Raw genomic sequence first — 26,128 nt, 5'->3', positions numbered from 1 at the left:
TATTTTCTGATTAAGTTATGCGATAAAAGATTATCAAAGAAATAAAACCTGCAGCAGAGAAATACGTATTTTTATATATTTATGATATTCACATAATAAAATGCGTTTTTAACTAAAAGGCCCAAAAGTCTTGATTTTTAAGCCATTTTTGGCTTCAGAGGACAGAAATTATTGTGCTTTTTGAAGGTGCATGTGGAGCCACAGCCTGGATAGACCTCTCCTCTCACCTATAAATAGATTTAAAATTGGCTTCACTGCAACAACCAAAATTGAGGGTTTTTTTCTCTATTTTGTTGGATTTTTTTGTGAAAGAAAAGACAGGATTCAGCCATATCTGAAAACAAAACATCCATTATGAGTCCTGTTTTTCTTCTCTTCATCTCGGGGCAGACAAAGGGAATATTTATCCACTTTTATAAACATTCCCCACTCCAAACAAACACAACCATGAGGAGCACACCCAGCTTGGGGAGAGGAGCTGTCAGCAGTGAGAAATCCCTGGAAACCATCGAGCCTCACGTTTCCAGTTGGGATTCTTGGAGAACTCCTGGAAGGAGGAGCCACAGCTAAATTCCAGAATTTTCCACGAGTTCCCAAGGGGCAATTGGGACACGAACCCTGCAGCACATTCCCAAAGAACCTTCAAGGATGTATGGGTTCAGTTCTCAGCTAAAATCACTTTTTAAGGCAGAATCTTTGGTGCTTTCTCATCTGTTCCTATTTATCTGTTGAGGATTTTCATTTTCATGGAATCATGGAACTGTTAAGGGTGGAAAAGACCTTTAAGATCATCAGGTCCAACACCACCACCATGGTCACCACTGACCACGTTCCCAAGTGCCACATCCATGGGATTTTTGGACACTTCCAGGGATGGAGACTCCACCACCACCCTGGACAAACTATTCCAATGCTGGACAACCTTTCCACAAAGGAATTCTTCCTGGTTCCAACCTAAACTTCTCCTGGTGCAACTTTAAGGACATCTCCACTCATCCTGCCCCTTGTTCCCTGGGAGAAGGCACAGATTCCACAGCAGGAGGGATTCACACTTAGGAATTCTGGAATTAAAAACTGTTTCCCTGGTGCCCAGAGCTCCACCCTCACACGTCTCCTCACAGACAGGGGGATGCATCCCCTCGTTGTAGTCCCAGCAAGGGAAGGGTAATGGATGGATTAACCATCCCCAAACCCCAAAAAAAGCAGGATAAAACCATTCCAGAACAGTGGAAATAAAGCTGTAAACCATCACCTCCCCCCTGCCTCAGCCCCAGTTGTGTGGAACAGCTTTGAAGATTTGGCTGCACATCCAGTTTTTAATATGACACCTCAGCATAGGCCTGAATCTACAGAGAAATCCCAAAATCAGGGAACTAATTAAAAAATTCCAACATGGAAAATTGTGATAACAGCCTGAACAATCTGAAGAGAAATGAAAAGAAAGCAAGAAGGCACTTCTCAATTAATCCTCCTCCCAAACCCCTCATTTCCTACAGCATTCCCTGCACAGACTCCAACATTTCCAAAGGAACATCCAGTGAAATTATCGTGGCAGCCATGTGGATGTCTCTGCTTGGGAAAAATCATGGGGAAAACACCCTTTAGGTACTGAGATGTTTGCTCCAAGAACAGAGCCAACCACAGCAATCAACACCTCCTTTCCAAAAAAAAAATCAATGGATTCAAGCAAACAGCCAGGGAAAATCAGGAAAAGCAACTTCTGCCTGAATTTAACAGTCAGTTAAGTGTAAAAAAATCTTAATTAACATCTCTGGGGGCAAAGGACAAAGAAAATCCATTTGTGTTTTCCCACCAGGCTCCCCAGCCATGATTTTCCCTGCAGATTGATCCCTCTTGAACACCAAATTCCAAAGCCTTGGAGGGTCTGTGGGCTCAGCCTCCTGCTTTGCTGTCGTTTCCAGAGTTAATTTTGCCACGTGATGAAGAGAGCAGGGAGGAAATCTGTTGTCACTTTTCACCACGCTCCAATCAAAGCCACGTGCTCCAGGAACTGCTGATCCCAACAAGCAGGAAAAGCCTCAAAGCTTTGGCATTTCCAACAAGTGCAAGAGGAGTGAGTTTGAACAACGATCCCGCTGTGATGCAAATAATTCAGAATTATTAATTGTGTGTGCAGGAATTCATTAAAAAAACTAAAATCCCAAATAAATGAGGTTGGAAGTGGCCTCTGGAGATGATCTAACACAATGTCCTTCCTCAAAATATGGGCAACAGGAGTGGTGGCTTTGGGCTGCACCCAGGTGGATTTTGATGTCTCCAGGGGTGGTGGAAACCTCTTACTGTGCTCAGTTATCCCCAAAATTCCTCAGAGCCAGGGGAACCAAAGTCAGGGCACAGCTGAGTGAGTTTCAGGATGCCATATTTATATATTTTTTTTTTTTATTAGGCAAATTAATTGCTGCTAAAAACAATTCTGAAAATCCCAGTCCTCCCATTCATAGGGAGGGGTTCCCAGCACTGCAGTGCCCAGGATTTGGGAATACCTCAGGAAGTGTTCCAGGTTGGACAGGGCTTGGAGCACCCTGGGATGGGATGAGCTTTAAGGCCCTTCCCACCCAAAGCAGGCTGGGATTCCATGGGATAACCACAAGAAACCAACCCAAAGTCATGATCCTACAGCCTTCAGGAGACAGGAATCCACTGACTCTGAGTTCTCCATCTCTACAGGTGTCTCCAAACCTCCAAAACAGACTGAAGATGAATAATTTGAATAATAAAACTCAACACCACTCAAGGAGTACAGGCTAATGAGCACAGGCTGTAATATCCACCTACTGCTGCCTTTTTACCCTGAAATACTGATTGCTGAAAGACTGAAAGTAAAAATCCCATCAACATAGAGGGCTTATGGTTATCATTACATTGATTAGTTGTTTTAATTTGAGATTTTTGGATGGGATTCCCTGTTCCAGCACATAAAATTTTCCATTGAAAGCAGATTTTGTCATTCTTTGCATGAGATACAGTGGTTAGTGTTAACATGCAACCAAAAATTTTATGCAGGCAAATAAACTGACTTCCTTTTCTTTGGGCTGCCTTCCAAAGCCCTGGTTTTAATATCTAATGTACAAAAGTCCCAGAACACTGCTTTATATTAAAAGCATGAGCCAGAAATGTCCTCAGAGAACACTCCTGAGGTCAGGATTTTTCATTTGTTATCCAGGCCTCCATACCTAGATGGAAATATGGAATCACCTACAGCACATTTCATGTCTGTGGAGGAAAACACTTCAGGAACAGCATTTAGCACGTCCCACTGAACGGTGTGAACACACTGGGAAGGATTTAGTCACTTGATTCCTCTAAGGAAGGATATTTGGACTTTCTCCTCAAAGAACTGAGTGTGGTAAAAATACAAAAACACAGCGCAAAGCTGCAGGAGCTGAACCCGTGGGCGTGGACAGAAAGCAGGGTTAGGTGGGATTTTGGGAGGGAATTATTCCCTGTGAGGGGGGGGAGGTTCCCAGAGGAGCTGTGGCTGCCCCTGGATCCCTGGAAGTGCCCAAGGCCAGGCTGGAATAACCTGGGCCAGTGGAAGGTGTCCCTGCCCATGGCAGGGGTGGAATTAGATGATCTTCAAGGTCCCTTCCACCCAAACCATTCCAGGATTCCACATTCTCAGCACTTCAGCAAAGCCAGGCAGCTAAACTAAAATTCAGGCACGTCAGAAACCCAAGAGGGATTTGTGATTTAGGGGGAAGGTTTGGTTTGTACCTGAGCCATTGTAGGAGGAGGATGAGGGGGTTCTCCTGGAGAAGCTTTTCACAGCCAGGCTCTGCCCTCGCTGCTTCCTCCTCCAGGCTGTCCTGCACTTGGAGTCGATGCTCTGCTTGATGCGGTACCAGTCTGACTCTGTGATGCCAAATTTGTAAAACAGGTGGCCTGGAATGATGGAAGAAAAGAGATAACTGTAGAAATACAGTCAAAGATACCATAGGAAAAATCATGGAATAGGACAGTCATTGTTGAGGGAGAAATGGAACTAGAAAAATGTTTCAACAAATGGCCTTGCAAATAAGACTGGATATTTTGGAGAAATAAAACTATGAAAGATGCATTGGAGTAGGATCCATAAGGGGTAATTTCAGATTATTGTCTTTAAGGCATCTATAGCTGATAGGCCAAGAAACACTCACAGTATATTGTAATTAGGAAATAATTAGCTTCTAACTGTGATGGTGTGAATTATGACATCTGCATTGTCCCACCCTTCTCATGAGACTGCAAACGGAAGAAAAGTTTTTAAAACACCTCTCAGTTGCTCTGTCTCTGGGTCAGAAAAGGGCTTAATCTGACAATAACAATCAACATAAACCTGTATTTTCCAGAAAACACAGAGAGGACACATGCAGTCCCACAGACCAGGCTCTGCACCTGTGCAAAGAGCCCCAAAGCTGAGCAGTGACAGGACTTCAACAAAACTTATTCCCAAAAGTCAGTAATTGTTCACCTGCACAGGTCTGGATGTAAAAGTGCCAGCAGTGCATGGAATTTTATGTGCCAAACCAAGAGGAGGATCCAGCACTCCAGAGCCCAAGCTGGAGCAAGGATTATTCCTCACTGACAGTACCCCACAAGAAGTCTGATGTACAAAACTGCCTCCTGCTGAAGAAGGAAACTGCAGCAAACTCCATATAAAGAAAAAAAAAAACAACTCTTTTAAAGCTCAGTTCAAAATTGATCGGAATCCAGTAAAAACACAACCCAAAATGAGGATCCTCTCACAGCTGCTCCCAGAATTCAGGCACTTTAAGAGCCTCAGGATGAACTTTGCAGCCCCTGGTGCTAAGTTGCCAAAGTGTTCCATAAACATGGCGAGGAGTGGCTTTAAAACTGGGAATTTAACTGGGAATGTTGTGCACTGTCAGCTTGAATTATTCAACACTTTCACCATTTCAGTGGAGCTTCTGAGGGGTTTGGATTTTCCTAAAGCACCAACACTCGAGAGCAAAAAAACTCCAAGCCCCCACGTCTGCAGAATGAAAAAAAATCACCTGAAAAATCCATTATTTGCCCATCTACAAAAGAGGGAGGTGGATTTTTACATGGACAGGACAAGGGGAATGGCTTTAAACTGACCAAGAAAAGGGTTAGGTGGGATATTGGGAATTGGGAATTTTTCCCTGTGAGGGTGGAGAGGGGCTGGGATGGAATTCCCAGAGCAGCTGGGGCAGCCTCTGGATCCTTGGGAGTGTCCAAGGCCAGGCTGGAGCACCCTGGACAGGGGAAGGTGTCTCTGCCCATGGTAGGGCTGGAATTAAATGAACTTTAAGGTCCTTCCCACCCAAACCATCTCAGGATTCTCTCATCAAAACTCCCTAAATTCAATCAGAAGTCTCTGAACATTTAATATTCTAATACTCCTCAGAACTTCAGAATTCAGAGGTGCAACACTGAACAAGCCAAGGCTGCCAGAGATGCTTTTACTCTACAGGACAAAGCTTCAAGAATCTCTAAAATTCTCATTTTCCTTTTCCTACCCTGCAAAGTAAAATAATCTTTTCCACTTTTCCACTTACTGGGCTTTCCATCTTCCTCTCAGATGGGCTCCTAATCCTGTGAAGGACTTGCTTAAGCTGTTGTATATAGAACCTAAAGAACAGGATATGGGCTGCTCCTGCAAGACAAATGATTTGAAGCCTGGAGCCACAAAATTCCAGGTTTGCACAAACTAAAAGCTCCATTGTTTCCTCTGCATTACAAATGAGCCCAGAGTCCTCAAAGTCTGAAATCTGCAGGCTCTAGCAAAGCCAAGTGGAGAACTTGATCTCTCGTGGCATCAATTTTTAAAATATTTTTTTTTGTTCAATGCTTTAATTTTTTTTTGCGGGAGGAGCAATTTGAAATAAAGGTGAGAACACACAAGAAGAAAGCACTGGACCCCAAAATCTACTTCAAAAGTGCTTTAAAGTCCCCAAGGTTTCTCACTTTTAAGTGACAGCGAGAACCCAGAGAAGTTTACAGCCCTGTGTGGTGTCTCCAAACTGCGAAAGGAGGAAAATGGGCTGAAATTCCCATTTGCTGCTGTGAAAGGTTCCTTCCCACGGGTGTCAGCAAAAGCAGAGAACATTCTGGATTAACCCCTGAGTGCACAGTGCTCGGCCTCAGCCGTTCCCCAGGTGCATTCCCAGAGCAAGGAATGCTCAGCAGTGCTTGCAGGGGAGACAATTCTCAGGGTTCTGTGGTCAAGATATCCCTGAAATCATCAAGTCTTTTCCTCCCAGCCCCACAGCCAGAGAAGAAGTCCAGATGAGCTAGTTTTGCTTCTCAAGGCTGTTTATTTTCCCTTATCTATAACATTCTTTCTCTGACCTGCTGCGCTCTGTCCAGCAGGCTGGCCATGGCATTCTGTCTGCCCTCAGGGTAGTGTTTGCATTTTATACCAAAAACTACTTTATTTACAATTAATTCCCAATACCTATCACCTACATTAGACAGTGTGTCTCTACTCTAAACCAATAAAAAGTGTCACCATCACAGTGAAAGATGGAGGACAAGAAGGAGAAGAAGGACAAGACACACCCAAACTCCTCCATCTTACCCCCTGAACCCCATTCTAAAAACCCCAAAATTCTACTTTTTCACCCTGTTTTACATTAACTCAAACCTTCACACAAAGCTGGCAGTTTTTTCCATGGGCTAAAATGGAAGCCACAGGTATTTTTGAGTTTGTGCCAGGGTCTGGAGGCAGCCAGAGGGGTGTCCTGGGTTCCCACAGCCAACGGAGCCAGCAGTGCCTGAAGTGCTGCCCCAGCAGCCCCACAGAGAACACCAGCACAGCCTCACGCTGAGTTTGGAGGAAAAAAATCCAGATTTCACTCACAACTGCATTTTAGTGACTTTCCTATTGTGTTATGGCTGCACTGCAGGCAGAGAAAATCCCAGGGAAAAGCTGCCTGGGAATTGGAACTGTTCCACTGAAATCCAGGGGATGGTCCAGGGTGCCACTGGATTTAATCCTGGGATGTTCCAGCGTGCAACTGGATTTAATCCTGAGATGTTCCAGGGTGCCACTGGATTTAATCCTGGGATGTTCCAGGGTGCCACTGGATTTAATCCTGGGATGTTCCAGGGTGCCACTGGATTTAATCCATGGGACATTCCAGGATGCCACTGGATTTAATCCACAGGATATTCCAGAGTGCCACTTGACTCAGAGAAATCCAAGTCATATCAATTACTCAGGACAGGAGTCTCAGGTGCAGCGTGAGGAACAGGCTGAGCACCAGAGCTGGGACACAAAACATCCCCAAAAGTGCTTGATTGAGGGAAGGAAGGAAAACATCTTCAGAAAACTTAAAAGGAGGAGGTTTAGATGGGATTTTGGTAAGGAATTTTTGGCTGTGAGGGTGGGCAGGCCCTGGCACGTGCCCAGAGCAGCTGTGGCTGTCCCTGGATCCCTGGAAGTGCCCAAGGCCAGGCTGGAATAACCTGGCATACTGCAAGGTTGGGATTGAATAAATTTTAATTCACTTCATCCCAACCCACTCCATAATTCACCCCCCTGATCCTGATCCTCACTAATTAATGATCAGTGTGCTAAGGAGTGGCCAGGAAATGCTGGCAGACACCACCAACTCCATGGAGAGAGCAGCTCCAGAGGAAACCATGGAAAAGAGACAACAGCCTCACCAGGACAGGGGCAGACAGGAGAAATTTAGGCTACAGAGCCCTAAACCACCAGGGACAGATTTTCCTAGCCAGGCATCCTCATTTCTTTCCCTTAATTCATGAAATTCCCAGTTGCTGTCAGGGTGTCAAGCTGCTTCAGACAAGCAGTGCTGTTTGCAGAGGTTTTTACAACTGCAGACCTGGTCATGTGGAAAACAGGCCTGAAAAATTAACCCTAAAGCACAAAGCTAATTGATAAAAAACCAAAATGAATTTCAGACGTAAAATCTGTGCAATCGCTGTCACAATCTAAAATGTTGTTTTACAACCAGGTCCTTAGCAAGACAATTTCCTACCAAGAAAAATCTCAACCTAAAGGCACTGGAGGAGTTTTTAAGCAGATAAAAAGTTGCCAGTGGCATTAAAAACATGATTTACCTGCAGAAGAGAGAGAAATTCCCCAACCATGTGCACACAATAGCAGAGAGGTGGAGTGTGCTGACTGTTCCCTATCCACAAATGATTCCAGGCAGGAGAGCTCCCAGCTGCCTCATTTCAGCATGTCCCACACCCAGCCCACTCAGAAAAGCAGGATATTGGAAATGAGACCTCTCACTTGGGGAAATCCAGAGGAGAGAAAAGGCAGGAATGCTCCAGGGAGAAGGGTTTGACCTTTTTTTGGATCATTTACTGTCAAAAGCTGTATCAGACGCTGACGTTTTACACAGCACAGCATCCACGAGCCACAGAACATCACAGAGAAAAATCCAGGCAGGAATATAAATCAGCACTTGGACCAAAAGACAATGATTTGGAAGATAGATGCCCATAAAAGAAGAGTAAATACAGGATTTAGATGATTTAAGACTGGCTGAGTGTGCTTTTAGTGATCTTTTCATGAATGGTGCCTCAAAAGAAAAAGTCCTTATTTTAAAACAATAAAAACCCAAAGTTTGCTTTTCTGGGGGGAGGAATCTCATTTCCTGAAGGAAGCTTTCTATGAAAAACACACCAGAGACTTAAAAATAATTCAGTGATTTCATAAATTGCAGGAGTTTGGGTGATTTATACAGACAGAGAGATGCTGGCTGCAGCTTGGGAGACAAAAAGGGCTGCAAAGAGGATTCAGGGAGCCACAGGGGAGAAAAGGGGAAATCAAGGATCAACATTCCAATCTTAGCAAGGAAAAGCTCAGGAAGAAGGCAAAAATCGGGAAAATTCAAGTCAGCTTTGAAAGGCAACAGGTGCAGCATGGCTCAGAGACAGAGAGAGATCTGGGGGAGTTCAATTAAAATTAAAAAGAGCAACACAAGCAGAAATAAATCTTTCTGTGGTTTTTAAGGGAAATAAAAACTAGGAAATGCAAATGGGGAAAAAAAGCTTGGGAATACAAAGCAAAACAAGCTCAAAAACGCAAAGGAAAAAGTATTTGATTTGGTAAAAACACAGAGGTGGTGTCTGAAATGATTCAACACTCACAATTTTTTGGAAGATCTGCTGTATAAAATAAGGAGAGAAAGGGTTGGGGTTTCCTAAAAACCATAATTAATTATAAACTAAGAAAATCCCAGGAAAATCACGTTCCTGAGGAAGTAATCCTCTCCTTCTCAAAGGTCAGAAGTCAAGGAACAAAAGACAAAACAATCCCCACAGAACATGAAACTGTAAAGAAATCAAATTAAGAACAAATTGAGGAGGAAAAGATCAAAACCAGACATGAAATATTCCATCCTCATCCCACATTCAGAACCAGCCCCTAAAAATCAAACTCCCTGGCAGGAGTTTCATTTGCACACTCTGAGTTTCTGCTGCTTCCCGTTCTCCAGGAATCACGGATTTCCTTGGAAAATTCTGAGGTAAATCAATATTTTCGTGGACTCAGCAGAGTAGGCTGAGTTGGCCCAGAAATTCCTGCTGGATTTGGTGCATCTGGAAAGATTAGGGAAAGTGCACCAGAGAATCCAATACCACATATATAAAATACAAATATATTTCTATTAAATACAGAATCCAAGCAGATTTGGGTCACTGCTCCTTCATTTTCCAAATTGCTCTAATTATTAAAACCTAAAGAAAAGCACCAGGGTGGGGAATTAATATTAAAGTGATGGACAGAATCCTTTTAAATTGACAGGAACATGATGGATCCTACAAGAAACAAGCTCCTGCCTGCTCAGAGAGGAGAAGGGGCTGATTTTGGAGGGCTTTGGCTCCCAAAATTCATTTTTTCTCAGCAGGGTCATCCATTTGGAGTCTTTTTGATTAAACCAAGAGCACATGACAGCAAAATCTGCTGCTCTGAACACGGAGGGAGCAGAGGAAAAGCTGAAGCACCTCTGGAATTCCTCCTTGAGCCTCGGGCTTTGATTCCCCAGAGCTCATCCAGGGCTTGCCCTGCCCATATTGAAATCATTGGAAAGCAGGAATTGTTTACTCCTCCACAGCTGGGGGATGATGTGCACAGCTGAGAGGCACTTCCCCCTGCTCAGTTTGGGATGTTTAGCTTTGGGATGCAGGAGGGGAGGAGTGCCAGAGCCTTGGAGGCTCCTCCAATGTCACACGCCTGGAAAATCCATCCTGGCACCAAAAAATCCCTTTCCATGACATTGCTCTGACCCACAACGTCCAAAAAAGAGACAGGAGGAGCTGCTGGGACCTTGGAGAGAGGGAGGAGGGAAGGCAAATTCAGCTACCAAGTCATTACTCTGTTCATTAATATTTATTGAGGATATTTGTCTGAATATTTCATCTTTAACAAGTCACAGATTCAGAGGAGACATGAAAATTTAAGTTATTTTAAAAGCTTTCGTTCTTCGAATTAAAAGAACTCTACCAGAAGTTTTAAAAATGAAAAATTAATGTTAATTTGGATCTAGAATCTCCAAATTCCACCAAGGGATCCTGTTCCAGAGCAGGAGAGCTCCTCCACTCAGTCACACCTCAGCACCTCTCTGGAAAACCAGCCAGGCTATTTTTACCTATTTTACAGCAAGCAGACCCTGGTTTATTCTGATTTATGGAAGGAGCCATCAGCATTCAAATATTGCCATCTAGTGGGGTGTCAAATTCCCAGTGTGGCAGGAAAAGATGGATTTTTATCAGTTCCTGGCTTTGCTCCATCCCAACGCCCCACAGGACACAGTGAGTGCTCCAAAAGATTATGGAGCTGCAGGAGCAGGGAGGGGCTGGGGTGAATTAATTAATGAATCCCTGCAGAATTAATTAATCCCCGCAGGAACAGAGTATTTGTGATGTCCCTGGAATTCCACGTGTTACAGAATTCCCATCCTTCAATCCCTTTCCTGATGGTGACAAAACATCCACTGTTTAATAACCTGAGTACAATTATTATAAATTAATCCATCAACCCCTACAAGAAAGCAATTCTGGACCAATCAGAGGGTTTATAATCTGAAAAGAGAAAACTCTTCCTGTTCTCTACTCCAGCCTTGCTCCAGGTCCCAAGTTACACCAGAGTGATGACACTGGACAAATGGCATTTGCTTCTAGTTTTTTCCATAATTAAAAAAAAAATATATCCTGCATTTATTCCTATTTTATCCCCCATTTTTAAAAGGGAAGCCAACAACTGCAGCAGAAACCTTCCCAAAGAGCCAATCTTCAAAGCTACCCTGTTCTTCTTTCGACACTCCTGAAAGAGCCCTCAAAGGCCTGAAAAATCTGCTTTTCCATCCCCAAACTCAGCTTTGTTTCAGCTGCCTCTCCAGCAGGGCAGACCTGCACACTGCAGCACGTACTTGAACCGAGTCTGGCCAAAAGGGAGAAGCACTCAGGGATGGAAGGAGTGGGGAAACAGATGGTCCAAGTGACCTCATACATTCATTTGCTGGTTTCTGGAGAGCCCAGCACTCAGCAGCACGTCACACACAGTGGAGTTCCACACAGCAGCGGGGACTGACAGCCCCACCACGGCTTTTCCAAGAATGGAAAATTGAATTCCTCACTTGTCCAACGCAAGGACAGCAAGAGAAGTGTGAGGAGGAGAGAGAAAACACACCATTTCTTTTCTTTCCCTAAAATTGCTGCCTTTATTTTTTTTTTTTTCATTTTATTAACATGGCCTAGCCAGGAAAATAATTGAAATCAAGAGAAGTGCCCAGGAAAGAAGCAAACTGCAGGCAGCAGCGAGTTCCAGCTGAAAGCAAGGCCAGCACTGATGCCATGGATGAGAACTGTGGTGCTGAGATAAACTCAATGGGTTCTCCCATTATCTCCTTGCCTGGCCTCAAAGGAGGTGTGGTGGCGTGGTAGTTTCACAAGGGTTTATAAGGGTTTTGGTGATTAAGTTAGAAATTAATTGTTAGATAGGTTATGTTGGTATGTTCCATGTGTCCCCTATTCCTCCCTAGAATGGTCTTTCCCTATCTGCTGGCCACAAAAGTTTTCCTGCCACAGGGTTGTCAATCTCCCTCAGTATCTAGGAATATCCCTGTCAGTCCAAGTGGTACTGCCCTCTTTACCTGTCAATCCCTGAAACCACCCCCATTTTCTTCTAGAAAGTTCAATGTCAATCATCCCTGTTCTTGTCAGTATTGGTCCCTGGAAGCCTTTCCCCTCCCTAAATTCTCCTCATTGGCCCCCTGCAGTGATGTAATCCTTTCCTGTTGGCTGTTCTGTGTTCATCCCCCTCACGCCCACACCCTTTATAACCCCCTGTCAGACCCCAGGTTGTTGGACATCTGTCACTGTCCCGGTTTGGGAGAATAAAAGCTCTGCAGACCTCATACAGGTGTCCGCTCCCTATTCCTTTGCTTTGGATCATCGTGGCTTTGCCGTGCCTTCGTCACCCACGCCGAGGCAATCACTGCCACCCAGCGCTCTGAGACAGGAGCTGGGGGCAGCCACACTCGTGGCTCCCTCCGGTCACCTGAAGGGGATAAGCTAGCCGGCGTAGACAATCCCTGTGACGGAGCAAGCGAGAGCCACAGGTGGCGCGCCAACGTGCGGCTTTTCCAGAGCGTGGACACCGTCGAGGAACGTCGGACTCCACGTGAGCTAGCCTCACGAAAAGACTGTTGCCTTTGGGCATCGGCCCAGGGATTTTACAGTTTGGCTGCACCATCGCCCCTGTGTGAGCACGCCGATTTTTGTCCGGTGGTGCTCCCAGGGGAAGGAAGCACAATCCTTCCAGCACCAGGGAGGACGCCTCCTGATCCAAGGACCCCTACTGCAGCTTTCTTTCTAGGCGTCGGCGGTTTTTGGTGAGTCTCCTTGGTACCGGGGGGGGGCTCCTTAGGTTGGCAGCTGCGCTCCCGAGGTTAGGGGACACGTTGTGCACAGCGTGAGCAGACTGCCGCCGCTGGCGTTCTAGACCCTTTCTATTTTTTACGTTTTACATTTCCTGCAGTAGGTGGGTGGAATTTTAAGTTGTGTGGGCAGAATGGGTGTTAGGCTGTCCACACAACAAAGGGAGATTTATGTCCAGGTTGCGGGACTCCTGAGGGAGGGATGTTCGTTGAGGGAGGGAATTAGAAGTGTTTCAAAAAATTTAGTTAAAAAATTTGTCAGATGGATTTTCTTTCGTTTTCCCACTGTTTCTGTCGAGAGCGTTAGAGATCGGGAATTTTGGAGAAATGTTGGTTTACTATTGACTGAGGGCACCAGGAGGGGTGACCCTTCAGTCAAAAATGGGTATATGAAGCTGTTTGTGTTCATTTGGGATGTCGTTAAGGATAACAGTGCGGTGAAAAATCCATCTGCAAAGTCCCCAGTTCTCCCTAGGTCTGTTTCCCTACCGCATTCTCCGATTCCCGCTTCCCCTAGACTGGAGATACAGGGGGGAGCTGACCGCCAGCAACAGGCGCAGGGAGCAGAATGTTTGCAGCAGCCACAGAGCTGCCGCCTTCTCCCTGGCTCCCCCAGGTCCCTCCGGTACCCTTGCTCTGGCAGTGCTGGCCACACTGTCGAAGATCCTGTCCCTGCCCTTTCTCCTAGTCCCTCTTACCGAGTTGCGAGTCCTAAAAGCTTGCCAAGAGTTTTTGTTCCCCCAAATCCTTTCCTCGACTCTCCTACTCCCTATGTTAGTCCCTTTGGAGAAGCACCACAAAATGGCGCTGTAGAAACGCCCTCTCTAACATCACAAAATGGCTGTCGCCTCGTGGCGGGTGCTTCTCCTCCCCAGAATCCATTTTTACCCCTTCCTTCCTACCCCTCCCTTCCTATTCCGGACCCCTCCTCTTCCTTTGCGGCGGCCAGTCAGGCCCCTCCCACAATTTCTCATGCTGCTCCACCCTCAGCACCACCCCTTGAGGCCACGTCATCTACGCCCACCCCTTTTCCCATAACACCATCAGTACCACCCTCAAGCCACGTCACCTCGGGTCAGGGCTCCGCCCTCCAGGACCCTGCCCTCCAGCTTCCTGTTTCCCACGCCCTCACTTCCGGTTCCCACGATAACGTGGGGGCTGGGAGTAATGGGCCTAAAAAGCAGAAAGCTGATGATAACAACGAGTTTCCGTTCCTGGCCCCAGTCACGTATAATGGAAGAGGGCAACACCCAAGATGGGAACCCCTCTCGTACGATTGCATCAAGGATCTCTGCAAAACTAAGCGAGAATTTGGATCCAAAAGTGAATTTTTCCGGAGCATTTTAAAGGCAACGTTCAATTCAAATATCATGGTCCCTGCAGATTTAAAGCGTTTATTCAGTTGCCTGCTCCCATCCTCTGAATATAAAATGTGGGAAAGAACCTGGAAGAGATTAGCAGGTGACCTCCTTCCAGAAATTTTGCAGAGCCCCGAGTATGCAACCGACATAGAACAAAATCCTATTACCTTAGACCACCTTGTTGGTGAGGGTGATTGGAGCCAAGCACAGAAACAAGCAGCAGGGATCCCGAGGCCAGTATTAGATCTCTCCAAAGATGCTGCTGAGCGGGCCTTTCTCAGCATGCCATCCAAGGAACCTGCTATTTCTTACATTTCTCTTAAGCAATCTGTTACAGAGCCCTTTACTGATTTTGTGGACCGAGTAAAAGAAGTTGTAGAAAAAAGGGTGGAAGGTCAAGAAGCACAGGATCAACTAATCCGAGAGATTGTTACTACCAATGCAAATGAGGCGTGCCGACGAGTCATCTTGGCACTTCCAGCATCGCCTCCGCCAGCGCTAGAACAACTGATTGAGGAGTGCACACGAAAAGCCATTTTATTCGCAGAAGATCTAGCAAAAAAATCGCGAGACAAAGTAGTAGCTTCGACGGCATTACCTCCAGAACCTACACCACCAAAGCCGCGTAGATGCTTCCATTGTCAACAGGAAGGACATTTTATAGCTCAATGTCCCTTCATTGGAAGGGCACCGCCTCAACGGGGGAACACAGGGGAGGGGAAATCTGACAAACAGCATCAAAAAAACTAAAGGGGGAGCGCGGACCTACCCCGCGTGAGGACACAAATGGGGCAGGTCACGGTAATCAGGACATCACTGCTAGGGCTGCAATCCATTCCATCATTCCAAGTATCAGCAGCCAAGTTTATACAGACAGTACTGTAGAACCTTACCTGCTTAAAATAACGAAATCTGTATATCTCTCCAATCAGGATTGGCACTACATCGTTGCATCGCCAGAGCTTCTACCCCGCATTACCAACTGTGAGACTCAGAGGGCCAAGGATCTTCTAAACTGCAAGTACCTTGTCATTGGGGACACCAAACACACCCCGCTTGAGGTAGAAATTCCTCCAGCAATCCTTACATCGGATCCTAAGACTTTCTACCTCATGGCGCGCTGTGTCCACCCCCCCCTCTTCCTGCCGGAGGGACAGGTCATTGCACAGGCCATTCCAGTGCCTCAGTTTTTGTGCGATGACCTAGACCTCTCAATTTTTTACACTGAAATTCTGGGAGAGGAGAAGCCCCTCGTATGGTGTGGCCTTAAGAACGAGGGGCATTCCATCCAACTTCAGGGGATGATGGACACGGGAGCAGATGTGACGGTCATTCCACCACACAAGTGGCCGTCACAATGGGAGTTGCAGGACGTGGATAGCGCAGTCCTAGGCGTAGGGGGCACGCAATTGGCAAGGCAGTCAAAGAGCATAGTACAAATTAAGGGGCCGAATGGGCAATTAGCCTCTGTACGCCCATTCGTGTTAAATTCTAAGTTTACTCTCTGGGGGAGAGATGCCATGTCCCAGTGGGGGGCCAAATTGGAACTGCCGGCCCCTCAGGATTTTTAGGAGCGGCCACTGAGGAGCGCCTCACCCAGAAACTTAATTGGCTAACAGATTCACCTGTCTGGGTAGAGCAGTGGCCGCTGAGTAAGAAAAAATTAAAGGCGCTCAATCACATCGTGGAGGAGGAACTGGCCAAAGGCCACATTGTCGAGACTAATAGCCCTTGGAATTCTCCAGTCTTCGTTATCAAGAAGCCGGGGAAAGACAAGTGGCGCCTCCTTCACGATCTGAGAAGAATCAATAATGTCATCGAGGACATGGGGTCTCTCCAGCCAGGGATGCCATCCCCATCTATGCTCCCCCAAAATTGGAAATTGGCAATTTTAGACATAAAAGATTGTTTCTTCCATATTCCCTTACACCCAGCTGACGCGCCACGTTTTGCTTTCTCGGTGCCTTCCATCAACCGAGAAGCTCCCATGAAGCGCTACCACTGGCGAGTTCTCCCGCAAGGGATGAAGAACAGCCCTACCATCTGCCAGTGGTATGTCGCCAAAGTTCTGTCCTCGGTGCGCGCCAAGTGGGAAAATTGTATCATATACCACTACATGGATGATGTCCTTGTTTGTGCCCGCAGTGACAACGTACTTGCAGAAGCACTGGAGGACACTATCACAGCCTTGTCGGTGGCCGGATTTGAGCTTCAAAAAGAAAAGGTACAACGGCTGCCGCCTTGGAAGTATCTGGGCCTAGAAATCAGTAAGAGAACCATAACACCTCAAAAAATTATCATTAGTGATAACCCAAACACCTTACGTGACCTCCACCAGCTCTGTGGGTCCTTGAACTGGATCAGGCCCTGGCTGGGGCTCACCACGGGGGACCTGTCCCCTCTCTTCAACTTATTGAAGGGGAGGGAAGACCTAGATTCCCCGAGGGCGCTGACCCAGGAGGCCAGGACCGCATTAGAGAAAGTTCAGTCCACCATAGTGGGCAGACAAGCCCATCGCTGTCGTGAAGACCTCACATTCAGATTTATTGTTCTAGGAAAACTGCCACACCTTCACGGGCTCATTTTTCAATGGGACAAAGACCAACGGGACCCTCTCTTGATAATAGAGTGGGTGTTCCTTGGTCACCAAATGTCCAAGAGCATTACAACTCCGCAGGAGCTGATGGCTCAGCTGATTATGCGGGCCAGGGCTCGCCTGAGAGTGTTGGCGGGGTGTGATTTTACGTGCATACACCTTCCCATTAAAACATCGACGGGGAAATTAACTAAGGAAACCCTTGAGCATTTGCTTCATACCAATGAATGTTTACAATTCGCTCTGGACAGTTACACTGGACAAATTCTAATTAATCATCCAGGACACAAATTATTTGAAACACAATTCGACCTAATTCCAAAAAGCATTCAAAGCGAAAAGCCCCTAGAGGGACTGACAATTTTCACAGACGCGTCCGGAGGATCGCACAAGTCAGTAATGACTTGGAAAGACCCTCAAACTCAGCAGTGGGAAGCCGATGTTAAGGTTGTGGAGGGCTCTCCACAAGTTGCTGAGTTGGACGCAGTCATCAGGGCCTTCGAAAAATTCCCAGAACCCATCAACATTGTTACTGATTCGGCATATGTTGCAGGTGTGGTGTCCAGGGCTGAGCATGCAGTGCTCAAGGAAGTCTCAAACCCTGTGATCTTCGGCTTGCTCTCGAAATTAATTTACCTGGTTTCCCACCGAGAGCAACCCTTTTTCGTGATGCACGTGAGATCGCACACCGACCTCCCTGGCTTCATTGCTGAGGGCAATCGCAAGGCGGATGCTCTGGCCGCCCCTTTACAGCTGGCTGGTCGGCCCAACATCGTCGAACAGGCCAAGCTGAGCCATCAGTTGTTCCACCAAAATGCTCCGGGTCTGGTCCGCCAATTCCACCTGCGGCGAGACCAGGCCAGAGCAATTGTGGCCAATTGCCCCAACTGCCAGGAGTCCTCACTTCCAACGGTAGTTTCCGGAGTGAACCCTAGGGGACTCCGCAGTTGTGAAGTGTGGCAGACTGACATCACACATGTAAAAGAGTTTGGAAGGTACCAGCATGTACATGTGTCAGTGGACACTTTCTCTGGTGCAGTCTTCGCCTCAGCCCACAGAGGGCAGAAAACTGCGTATGCCAAGAACCATCTTATGCAGGCATTTGCAGTCTTGGGGGTCCCTAATACCATTAAGACCGACAACGGCCCTACTTATACTTCTAAGGCGTTCAGTGAGTTTTTACAAGAGTGGGGAATTCAACATCGGACAGGGATTGCATACTCCCCCACCGGCCAAGCTGTGGTAGAGAGAACACATCAAACTTTGAAGAAAGTCCTCCAGCGCCAGCGGGGAGATACCAAGATGCTATCACCACAACTTAGGCTCTGCAAGGCCCTCTTTACCATCAATTTCCTCAATTGTTCCTTCGACAGGCCAGATCCACCAATCCTGAGACATTTTGGGAGAAGTGATCACCTGAGGCCAGAAGAACGGCCTCCGGTGCTGGTAAGGGATCCAGACTCTGGAAAAATCCAGGGTCCGTTCCAACTGGTCACATGGGGACGTGGATACGCCTGCGTGTCCACGCCCTCAGGTGTCAAATGGGTCCCCAAAAAATGGGTCAAACCATACACATCAACACAACAAGAAAAACAGATACAGAGTGATTCCCCCAACACGATGGAAGACCCCACCGATGATAGTGTTGCATCCAACCGAAGGCGCCGCAAGGGGGGAAGAGTTCCCTAACCTTTTTTCAGCCTTCCCAGATGGTCAGCAGGCGAAATTATTTTCTTATGCATTAATGTGTTATGTTTCTCTTCTCTCCCCTCAGGCAACAATTATGTTACCCTTCGGACTTTTGGTCTTTCTCTGGCTCTACCCTCTGACTCTATTCCAGTCCTCGGACGCGTGGGTCGTTCCACAACCCCGGAAGAATGTATGGGTAACCTTAGCCCATGCCCTCAAACAAGATCATATTTGTCTCTCTTCGTCCGCAGCAGAGAATCCCATGTCCACCTGCCTGGTGGGGATTCCATTTAAGTTAGAGGAGTATCCCACCTCGCTGCGCACCATCCAAAATCAGATTAACAATGAAAACCCTCCGAATAAATGGGTTGAAATCTTTAGGTATTGGGGAGTCGTCAATACTGCCAAAACGCCCATTACCAATCCCTTACAACTCTGGAGGAAGTGGGTGTACGATCTTCCCTATACGGAAGAGTATGCGGAGCCTCAAGAATTTGAACTATTGGGTTCTGCAAAAGCAATATACTGCATACATTTTGAATATGAGCCCAGCTCTCGTAGGGACTTATATGAAGATGTAAAACAACATAAGATCGAATTTCAAGCAAAACAATGGTGCCAGTTTATTATTAAGATGGGGGCTCCTTCAACTGATGACTCATATGCACGAAAATTGGAAAAGGGAATGTTCCTAATCTGCGGAGATAGGGCATATCCTGGAATCCCCTCTCGTCTCCTCGGAGGTCCCTGCACTCTGGGGCGTCTTTCCCTGGCTTCTCCCAACATGACCCAAATTCCAATTCGGCATGCCAAAAGGGTAACTAAAATTTCAAAACGGAGTGCAAGCCAATTCGACGAACATTGTGACGCCGAGATTTATCATTGGGCCAAATCTAAAAGGATTGCTGTCTCCGTGTTTTTACCGTGGGTGGCAGCAGCCAAAGCATTGAGTGAATTGGGCAATTTAGAATGTTGGGTTACGAAGCAGGCAAATTTGACATCGACAGCCTTAAGTAACCTCCTAGAAGACGAAGAAATAACCCGGAAGGCTACCCTGCAAAATCGGGCAGCCATTGATTTTCTGCTGCTGGCTCATGGGCATGGGTGCCAAGATTTTGAGGGGTTGTGCTGCTTTAATTTGTCATCTAAGAGCCAAAGCGTCCACGCATCCATCAAGGAGATGAAGAGCTTAATTGGGACAGTACAACAAGAAAATGAAGACTGGTTTAGAGACATGTTTAAAAACTGGAATTTATCAGGGTGGATGATTTCCATTATCAAAGACATTGCCTACCTTATTATAATAATTTTCTTAGTCTCCCTATCATTTGGAATCCTTAAACGCGTCATCACCTCCGCCACGACCTCGACTAGAACTAAAACTCCAAAAATTGTAGTCGCCGCCGCAGTCTCCACAGAAGAAGAATGGTGGGAAGGAGACCGGCAGGCGGAAACAGAAGTTTAAACCTACCTCCAGCGTCCCCTCAAATTTAAAAAATAAAAAAGGGGGAGATGTGGTGGCGTGGTAGTTTCACAAGGGTTTATAAGGGTTTTGGTGATTAAGTTAGAAATTAATTGTTAGATAGGTTATGTTGGTATGTTCCATGTGTCCCCTATTCCTCCCTAGAATGGTCTTTCCCTATCTGCTGGCCACAAAAGTTTTCCTGCCACAGGGTTGTCAATCTCCCTCAGTATCTAGGAATATCCCTGTCAGTCCAAGTGGTACTGCCCTCTTTACCTGTCAATCCCTGAAACCACCCCCATTTTCTTCTAGAAAGTTCAATGTCAATCATCCCTGTTCTTGTCAGTATTGGTCCCTGGAAGCCTTTCCCCTCCCTAAATTCTCCTCATTGGCCCCCTGCAGTGATGTAATCCTTTCCTGTTGGCTGTTCTGTGTTCATCCCCCTCACGCCCACACCCTTTATAACCCCCTGTCAGACCCCAGGTTGTTGGACATCTGTCACTGTCCCGGTTTGGGAGAATAAAAGCTCTGCAGACCTCATACAGGTGTCCGCTCCCTATTCCTTTGCTTTGGATCATCGTGGCTTTGCCGTGCCTTCGTCACCCACGCCGAGGCAATCACTGCCACCCAGCGCTCTGAGACAGGAGCTGGGGGCAGCCACACTCGTGGCTCCCTCCGGTCACCTGAAGGGGATAAGCTAGCCGGCGTAGACAATCCCTGTGACGGAGCAAGCGAGAGCCACAGGAGGTTATCAGTGCCCTGCATGTGGCAGCATTTAATTGATTCACAAAGCAGCAGCTCCGTGGAGCTGGAGCCAGGCTCGTGCAGCTCCGAGGGACACGACGTGTGCCAGCAGCAGCAGCACGAGGCCCACAGAAATTAAAGCTCTTCAGAGAGGAGGAAAGCCCAGCAGAAAGGATTGCTTTCACTTCTTGCTTTTTGAGGATGTGCTGAACTCTCAGACTTTGCTCCTGAGGAGGAGAGAGCTCCACAGCTCTGCAGCCTCTCCCTGGTTTTGTCCTCTATTGTAAACAGAGGTGAACTTAATGGGAAGAAATGATGATGTCTGACTTAATTTAGAAGGCTGAATGATTTCTTTATTATAACTATGCTAAAATACATTAATATACTGTACAGAAGGAGGATACTAAAACTATATACTACTTTCTCTGACTCTAACACAACTCGTGACCCTCTCTGAGAGCCCAGCCCCAGGTGGGTTGGATTGGCCACCAGGCTCAAACAATCCTCACCAGAATCCAACCAAGCATCACCCCAGGTAAACAATGCTCCAAACACATTCCACATAGAAAAACAAGGAGCAGAAACAGAAATTGTTTTCTCTTTCATTTCTTTTTGTGCACCTCTATAAAAAATCCTGAGAGGGAGAGCAATGTGCTTGCCACAGTCCCCAGCAGGTGACACCACTCATGACCTTCCCAGCCAAGCCAGCCCAGCTTGCCAGGGGGAGCAGAGCCCCTGGCAGGGCTCAGAGCTCAGGCTGTGGCAGCACAAAGCTCAGCAGGACCTGCCCAAATCCCCCAATCTGCCCCGGGCACGCTGCTGCAGAATTGGGCAAACTCAACCCTTCAGCCTTCAACGAAATCTGAGCCATGCCGAGGAGCAGGAATGTCCCACTGGGTGATCTGAGCAACCTGCAGAGTGTCCTGCCCAGCCAGGAGCTGCAAAGGACAGATTGGAGTCCCTTCCAAAGCAAACAATTCCAGGGTGCTGTGATAACACCACAGGAACTGCCCAAAGTCACTCTTTATTTCCCAAGAACTACAGCCCGTGGTATTTAACACTGGGAGAAGAAAATGTTGGCAAAAAGTATTTCCAGGGACCACAGGATTAGCTCATCCATCAGACACAAACCACAGGACTCCTGTTCAGGCTACCAGGGCTGGGGAGAGGAGTTCTTATCCTATAGCATGAGGGAGCCTGAGCTGGGTGCAGCAGCTCAGGGATCCTCAGGAAATTGCTGAGTTGAGCTCTGCCACTACCCCAAACCTCCAGAGCATCCGTGGCTGATTCCTGAGGGAGCTGGGGAGGGTTTAAAACAACAATTACCAATATCCAAATCACAGAAATCACCAGTTTGTGCTGCTGCTGAAATGTTAAAGACACGGCACAAAATGCCAATTTGGATCATTTTTCTTCAGGCTCTCCAGCAGTCTCCAGATGGAATCCAAGGTTTGGATGCGTCTCTACAGCTGCTGATGTTCAGGATTGTGGCATGTTGGTGTGACACTTTTAAACCATGGGATGTTATTCAATACCCTAACAGCCAGAGACTTGTGGGTTATTCAGAAATGAGACACGAGAAGCCCAAAATTATAAACAGGAAATGAAAGGAAGACACAGAAAATATGCCAAAAAGCATACAAATATTAGGTAGGAAATAAGAAAAAAAGGGAAAATTCGTCGAGTTAATAAAAATGCAGTAATAAAAAAGGCTTTTGGAAGCGGGAAAGTGAAAGAATAGAAAATATTGATGACAGTCTGTATTTATAGTGCATGCCCTCAGTAATTGCAATGTTTGTTTAGAGCACCTGAAGGAGACAGAAGCTGGAAAGAGATGATTCCCAAGGGTCTGGAGAGACAGGACACAAGGGATGGCTCCCGCTGCCAGGGACAGCGTTAGGTGGGATTTTGGGAAGGAATCATTCCCTGGGAGGGGTGAAGATGCCCTGGAATGGATTCCCAGAGAGGCTGTGGCAGCCCCTGCATCCCTGGAAGTGTCCAAGGCCAGGATGGACACTGGAGCTTGGAGCAGCCTGGGACAGTGGAAGGTATCCCTGCCATGGCAGGGGGTGGCACTGGATCATATAAATATAACCATAGATATAAATAATATAAATACAAATAATTGATGCACACGGCCCAAACCACTCCAGGATTCCATGATAAACATCTTAAAAAACAGCACCAGCCTGGAGTGTCCCACAAAACATCCTCTGGTGAGAAACATCTGAGCTCAGCTCCTCCATGAGAACTTCCTGCCCTTCCTGCAGTATTTCCAAGCAGGATAATCCCCCAGAAGGACAGAAATGTGATCTATTTGCTGCTGATCCTGTTGTCATTAAGCTCAGACTCCCCATGAAAAGCTGGAGCAGCAGTGCTGGGTCCCCCACACGTTTTCCACGCCACCAGTGGCAGCTTCAACCAGCCCAACCTGTGGCTGTGGGCAGCAATATTTCGATTTCTATTCCTCTCTCCACACATAAACTCATGCCACTGACATCAATTCCACAGCCAAATGTGTTTCCTATTAAGCAGCCGTGTGTGGGCTGCAGCTCCAGAGCTGGTGTGTGGATTTTTGGGAAGCAGAGCCAGTGTTTAATTCCACTTGGCCTCTGCTGAGGACACAAGTCCTTTCAGAGTGTATTAACATCTCTTTCAACTCCTGCAGTAGGAGAAGTGCTCCCATCCCTACTGGAAGAAATGTTTTGTATAACAGGAACACCAAGCTCTGATGAAGGGTTTCTTTCTGTGCTGGGTTTTTATGTCTTAAAAAGTGAAGTTGTTTGGCATTTTTAAAATGCATCATTCAGAGCTAAAAATCTGATTTTATCATTAGGTATTCTCAGCTAACACTTTGTTTTATGGTATTTAAAAGACAAGGATGGATTCTGGATGAAATTAAAGGGAAATGGGAAATTCACTCTATGGGAGTCTTGGGACCACATGGGAAAATTCATCCAATTTTTTCAGCACAGTTTCCTTCCCTCTGTGAGCACTGGAGGGTTTGGGTGGGGGATTTCTGATTTTGAGTTGTTTTTTTTTCTCAGCAACAAACCTGTCCCTAACAAGAGATTTATTTCCATGTGCATAAATTGTTCCCTGAGCATCAGATCTGCCTGGAGCCAAAATAAGAATTTTGGGATCCAGTAACACAAGGGCACAGGTTCCCCTTAATGCAATTCGTGAGTTTGGATCTCGTTCCTCCACACAACCAGAAATTCTGCATTAAATTTGCAGGTTCTGATCTTCCATCCTCTTGGAATAATTAACCAGAACAGACAAATAAGTGGGAAAATGAGAGTCTGCAAAAATCCATGCACAGAGCAAGGGGCTTGCACAGAAATAATACACAAAGTTACACACAATAATATATAAAATATGTGTATATACAAATATATATTATAAGTAACTAATCATATTTTGTTTTCATTTAGTTACTTTGATTATTTTGAAGAATAAGAACTACTGATAAATTTTCTTTTCTGAGCTTCAGAAATCCCCTCTCCGTTTTTTCCAGCATGCCATGGAAAATCATCTTTTCACTTACACCATTTCTTATAACTGCAAAATTCTGAATTTGGGAATCTGTTTTTTTTTTTTCAACTGGCTCGTGGAAATTGCTGTAAAATCTCCAAAGAGCTAAACCTGTATTTTCTGTTAGGCAAAGAAAATTACAACTGAGGATATACTTGGATTGTATTTCACCAGCAAAACTCTCCATTTTTAGCAGGGCTGAGGTAATGAGCTATTTAATGACAGAGATTGTGTTTAAATCATTCTGGTTTTTTGCCCAAAAATTCCCCTCAGTACCACTGCCACCCCACAAGCAAATTCCTACCACAAGTGAAAATTTAGACTTCCAAAGATAAACTTTCCTCTCCTCTTGTGGTAAACCTTGTGCAGAGCATCAAGAATTTTTAATAAACACATCTCTTCATTTTCTATACTTTCTGCATATTACACAAAATACCTTCTCTATTAAATACAGGTTTGCTTGGTGTTTTTCTTATAGAAAGAAAAAAAAAAAAAAAAAAAAGATGGAATATCTTTCCACTGACAAACTGCAAGAAACTTGAAACGAAAGGAAAAATAAAATCTTTTCTCTTTCCTTGGCCCCCTCTGGCTGTGACTGGCACAGGCCAGGCTGATGACATTGGAATTTTCATTTCTGGTTGAATTAAGTCATCAAAGCATCATTTGCTCAGAGCAGAAGCAAATCCCACAGTGGGGACCAGCACTGAGGGGGTTCCCATGCCAGGGAAAGTCGGCTTTGGGGTGATTTTCTGGGAGAACACTTCAGGGATGAAAAGCAGATGTGTGTGGCCTGGGAAGGGGGATTTGGGATGGCTCTTCCCAGGCAGGGATGCAGGGATGGAATCATGGCACACACAGACTCTGAGCGTGGGCACAGTCCCATCCTCCAGAGCTGAGTGCTCCACATTCCTCACCAGGCTGCTGGAATCCAACTCCACTCCCACCTAATTACTCCCAGTGATGAAACATGAGGTTATTAAGTGAAATCATCATTCCTGGACCACTGTTCTCACTGTTACATTTGCTGCTCCATCAAGTTCTTGTGTGTTTTCTTTGCTGGTTGCCACAGGATTCTTTGTCCTTGCTGGTAGCAGATCAACATTTCACTGCCCAAACCAGTCTTCTGTGGCCAGATCCACACAGGGGCTATTTTTTTCCAGAAATCCCTAGTTTTTTATGGCCTGGCTCCCAAAAGAAAACAACACAGCGGCCAACAGTAGGAAGGAATGAAGTTGTTTCAGATACCTGGATCCCAAACCGTGCTCATGCCACCAAAGTCAGACACTGACTGCTGCTCACGATCTGCTCTCACATCTGTGCCATTCCAGACCTTCTCCAGCTGCAGGGACCGTTTCCACAATCCAGCATTTTCATGGTCAGAATGCCTCACAGAAATGACATAATCCCCAGTTTGAGCACTTGCTCACATGGACACATTCCTTCCCCATGCTCACATTGGCAAACATCTCATCTTCCTCCACAATCAGTTACAAGCTGACCCATGTGATTTGTGCTCTCAGATTTGAGGGATGGGAAAAGAACTGCCTGGGAATTGCTTTAACACTGGACCAAGATCAATTTCTTAGTATTTCTAAAAGCTTTTAACAAAAATCCATGTTTTAAAAGCATCATTGGTGCTGATGAGATCAGCAGACAAGAAGGCTTTGGAGATCAGCATTAATTTGAATTGCCGTCTCTCTTAAAAATACATATTTAATGTGTTTGTAAAAGAAGCCTGAAGTCTTCTGCTTCAGGTAAATAATGAAGCAAAAATTGCCCTAGTGCAGCCACCTGAGTGGGTTAGATTTGGTTTCAGTATCCCCAAAAATAGCCTGAAAACTAC

The 26,128-nt window shown here is 46.1% G+C and overlaps 1 protein-coding gene across 1 annotated transcript in view; it reads right to left on the bottom strand.

Annotated features, from left to right (window-relative positions):
- Positions 1-26,128, bottom strand: part of BANP (BTG3 associated nuclear protein) — a 122,281-nt gene that overhangs the window by 58,756 nt on the left and 37,397 nt on the right. Inside the window, exon 8 of the mRNA XM_077786391.1 lies at positions 3,736-3,903. Within this exon, the coding sequence (XP_077642517.1) occupies positions 3,736-3,903 (168 nt within the window). The remainder of the gene's footprint in view (positions 1-3,735; positions 3,904-26,128) is intronic.

This window comes from Lonchura striata, chromosome 13 (assembly GCF_046129695.1).
Source record: "Lonchura striata isolate bLonStr1 chromosome 13, bLonStr1.mat, whole genome shotgun sequence".
Lineage (NCBI taxonomy): Eukaryota > Metazoa > Chordata > Aves > Passeriformes > Estrildidae > Lonchura > Lonchura striata.
The sequence above is the reverse complement of the archived record's forward strand: the minus strand, read 5'-3'. Positions and strand labels throughout refer to the sequence as shown.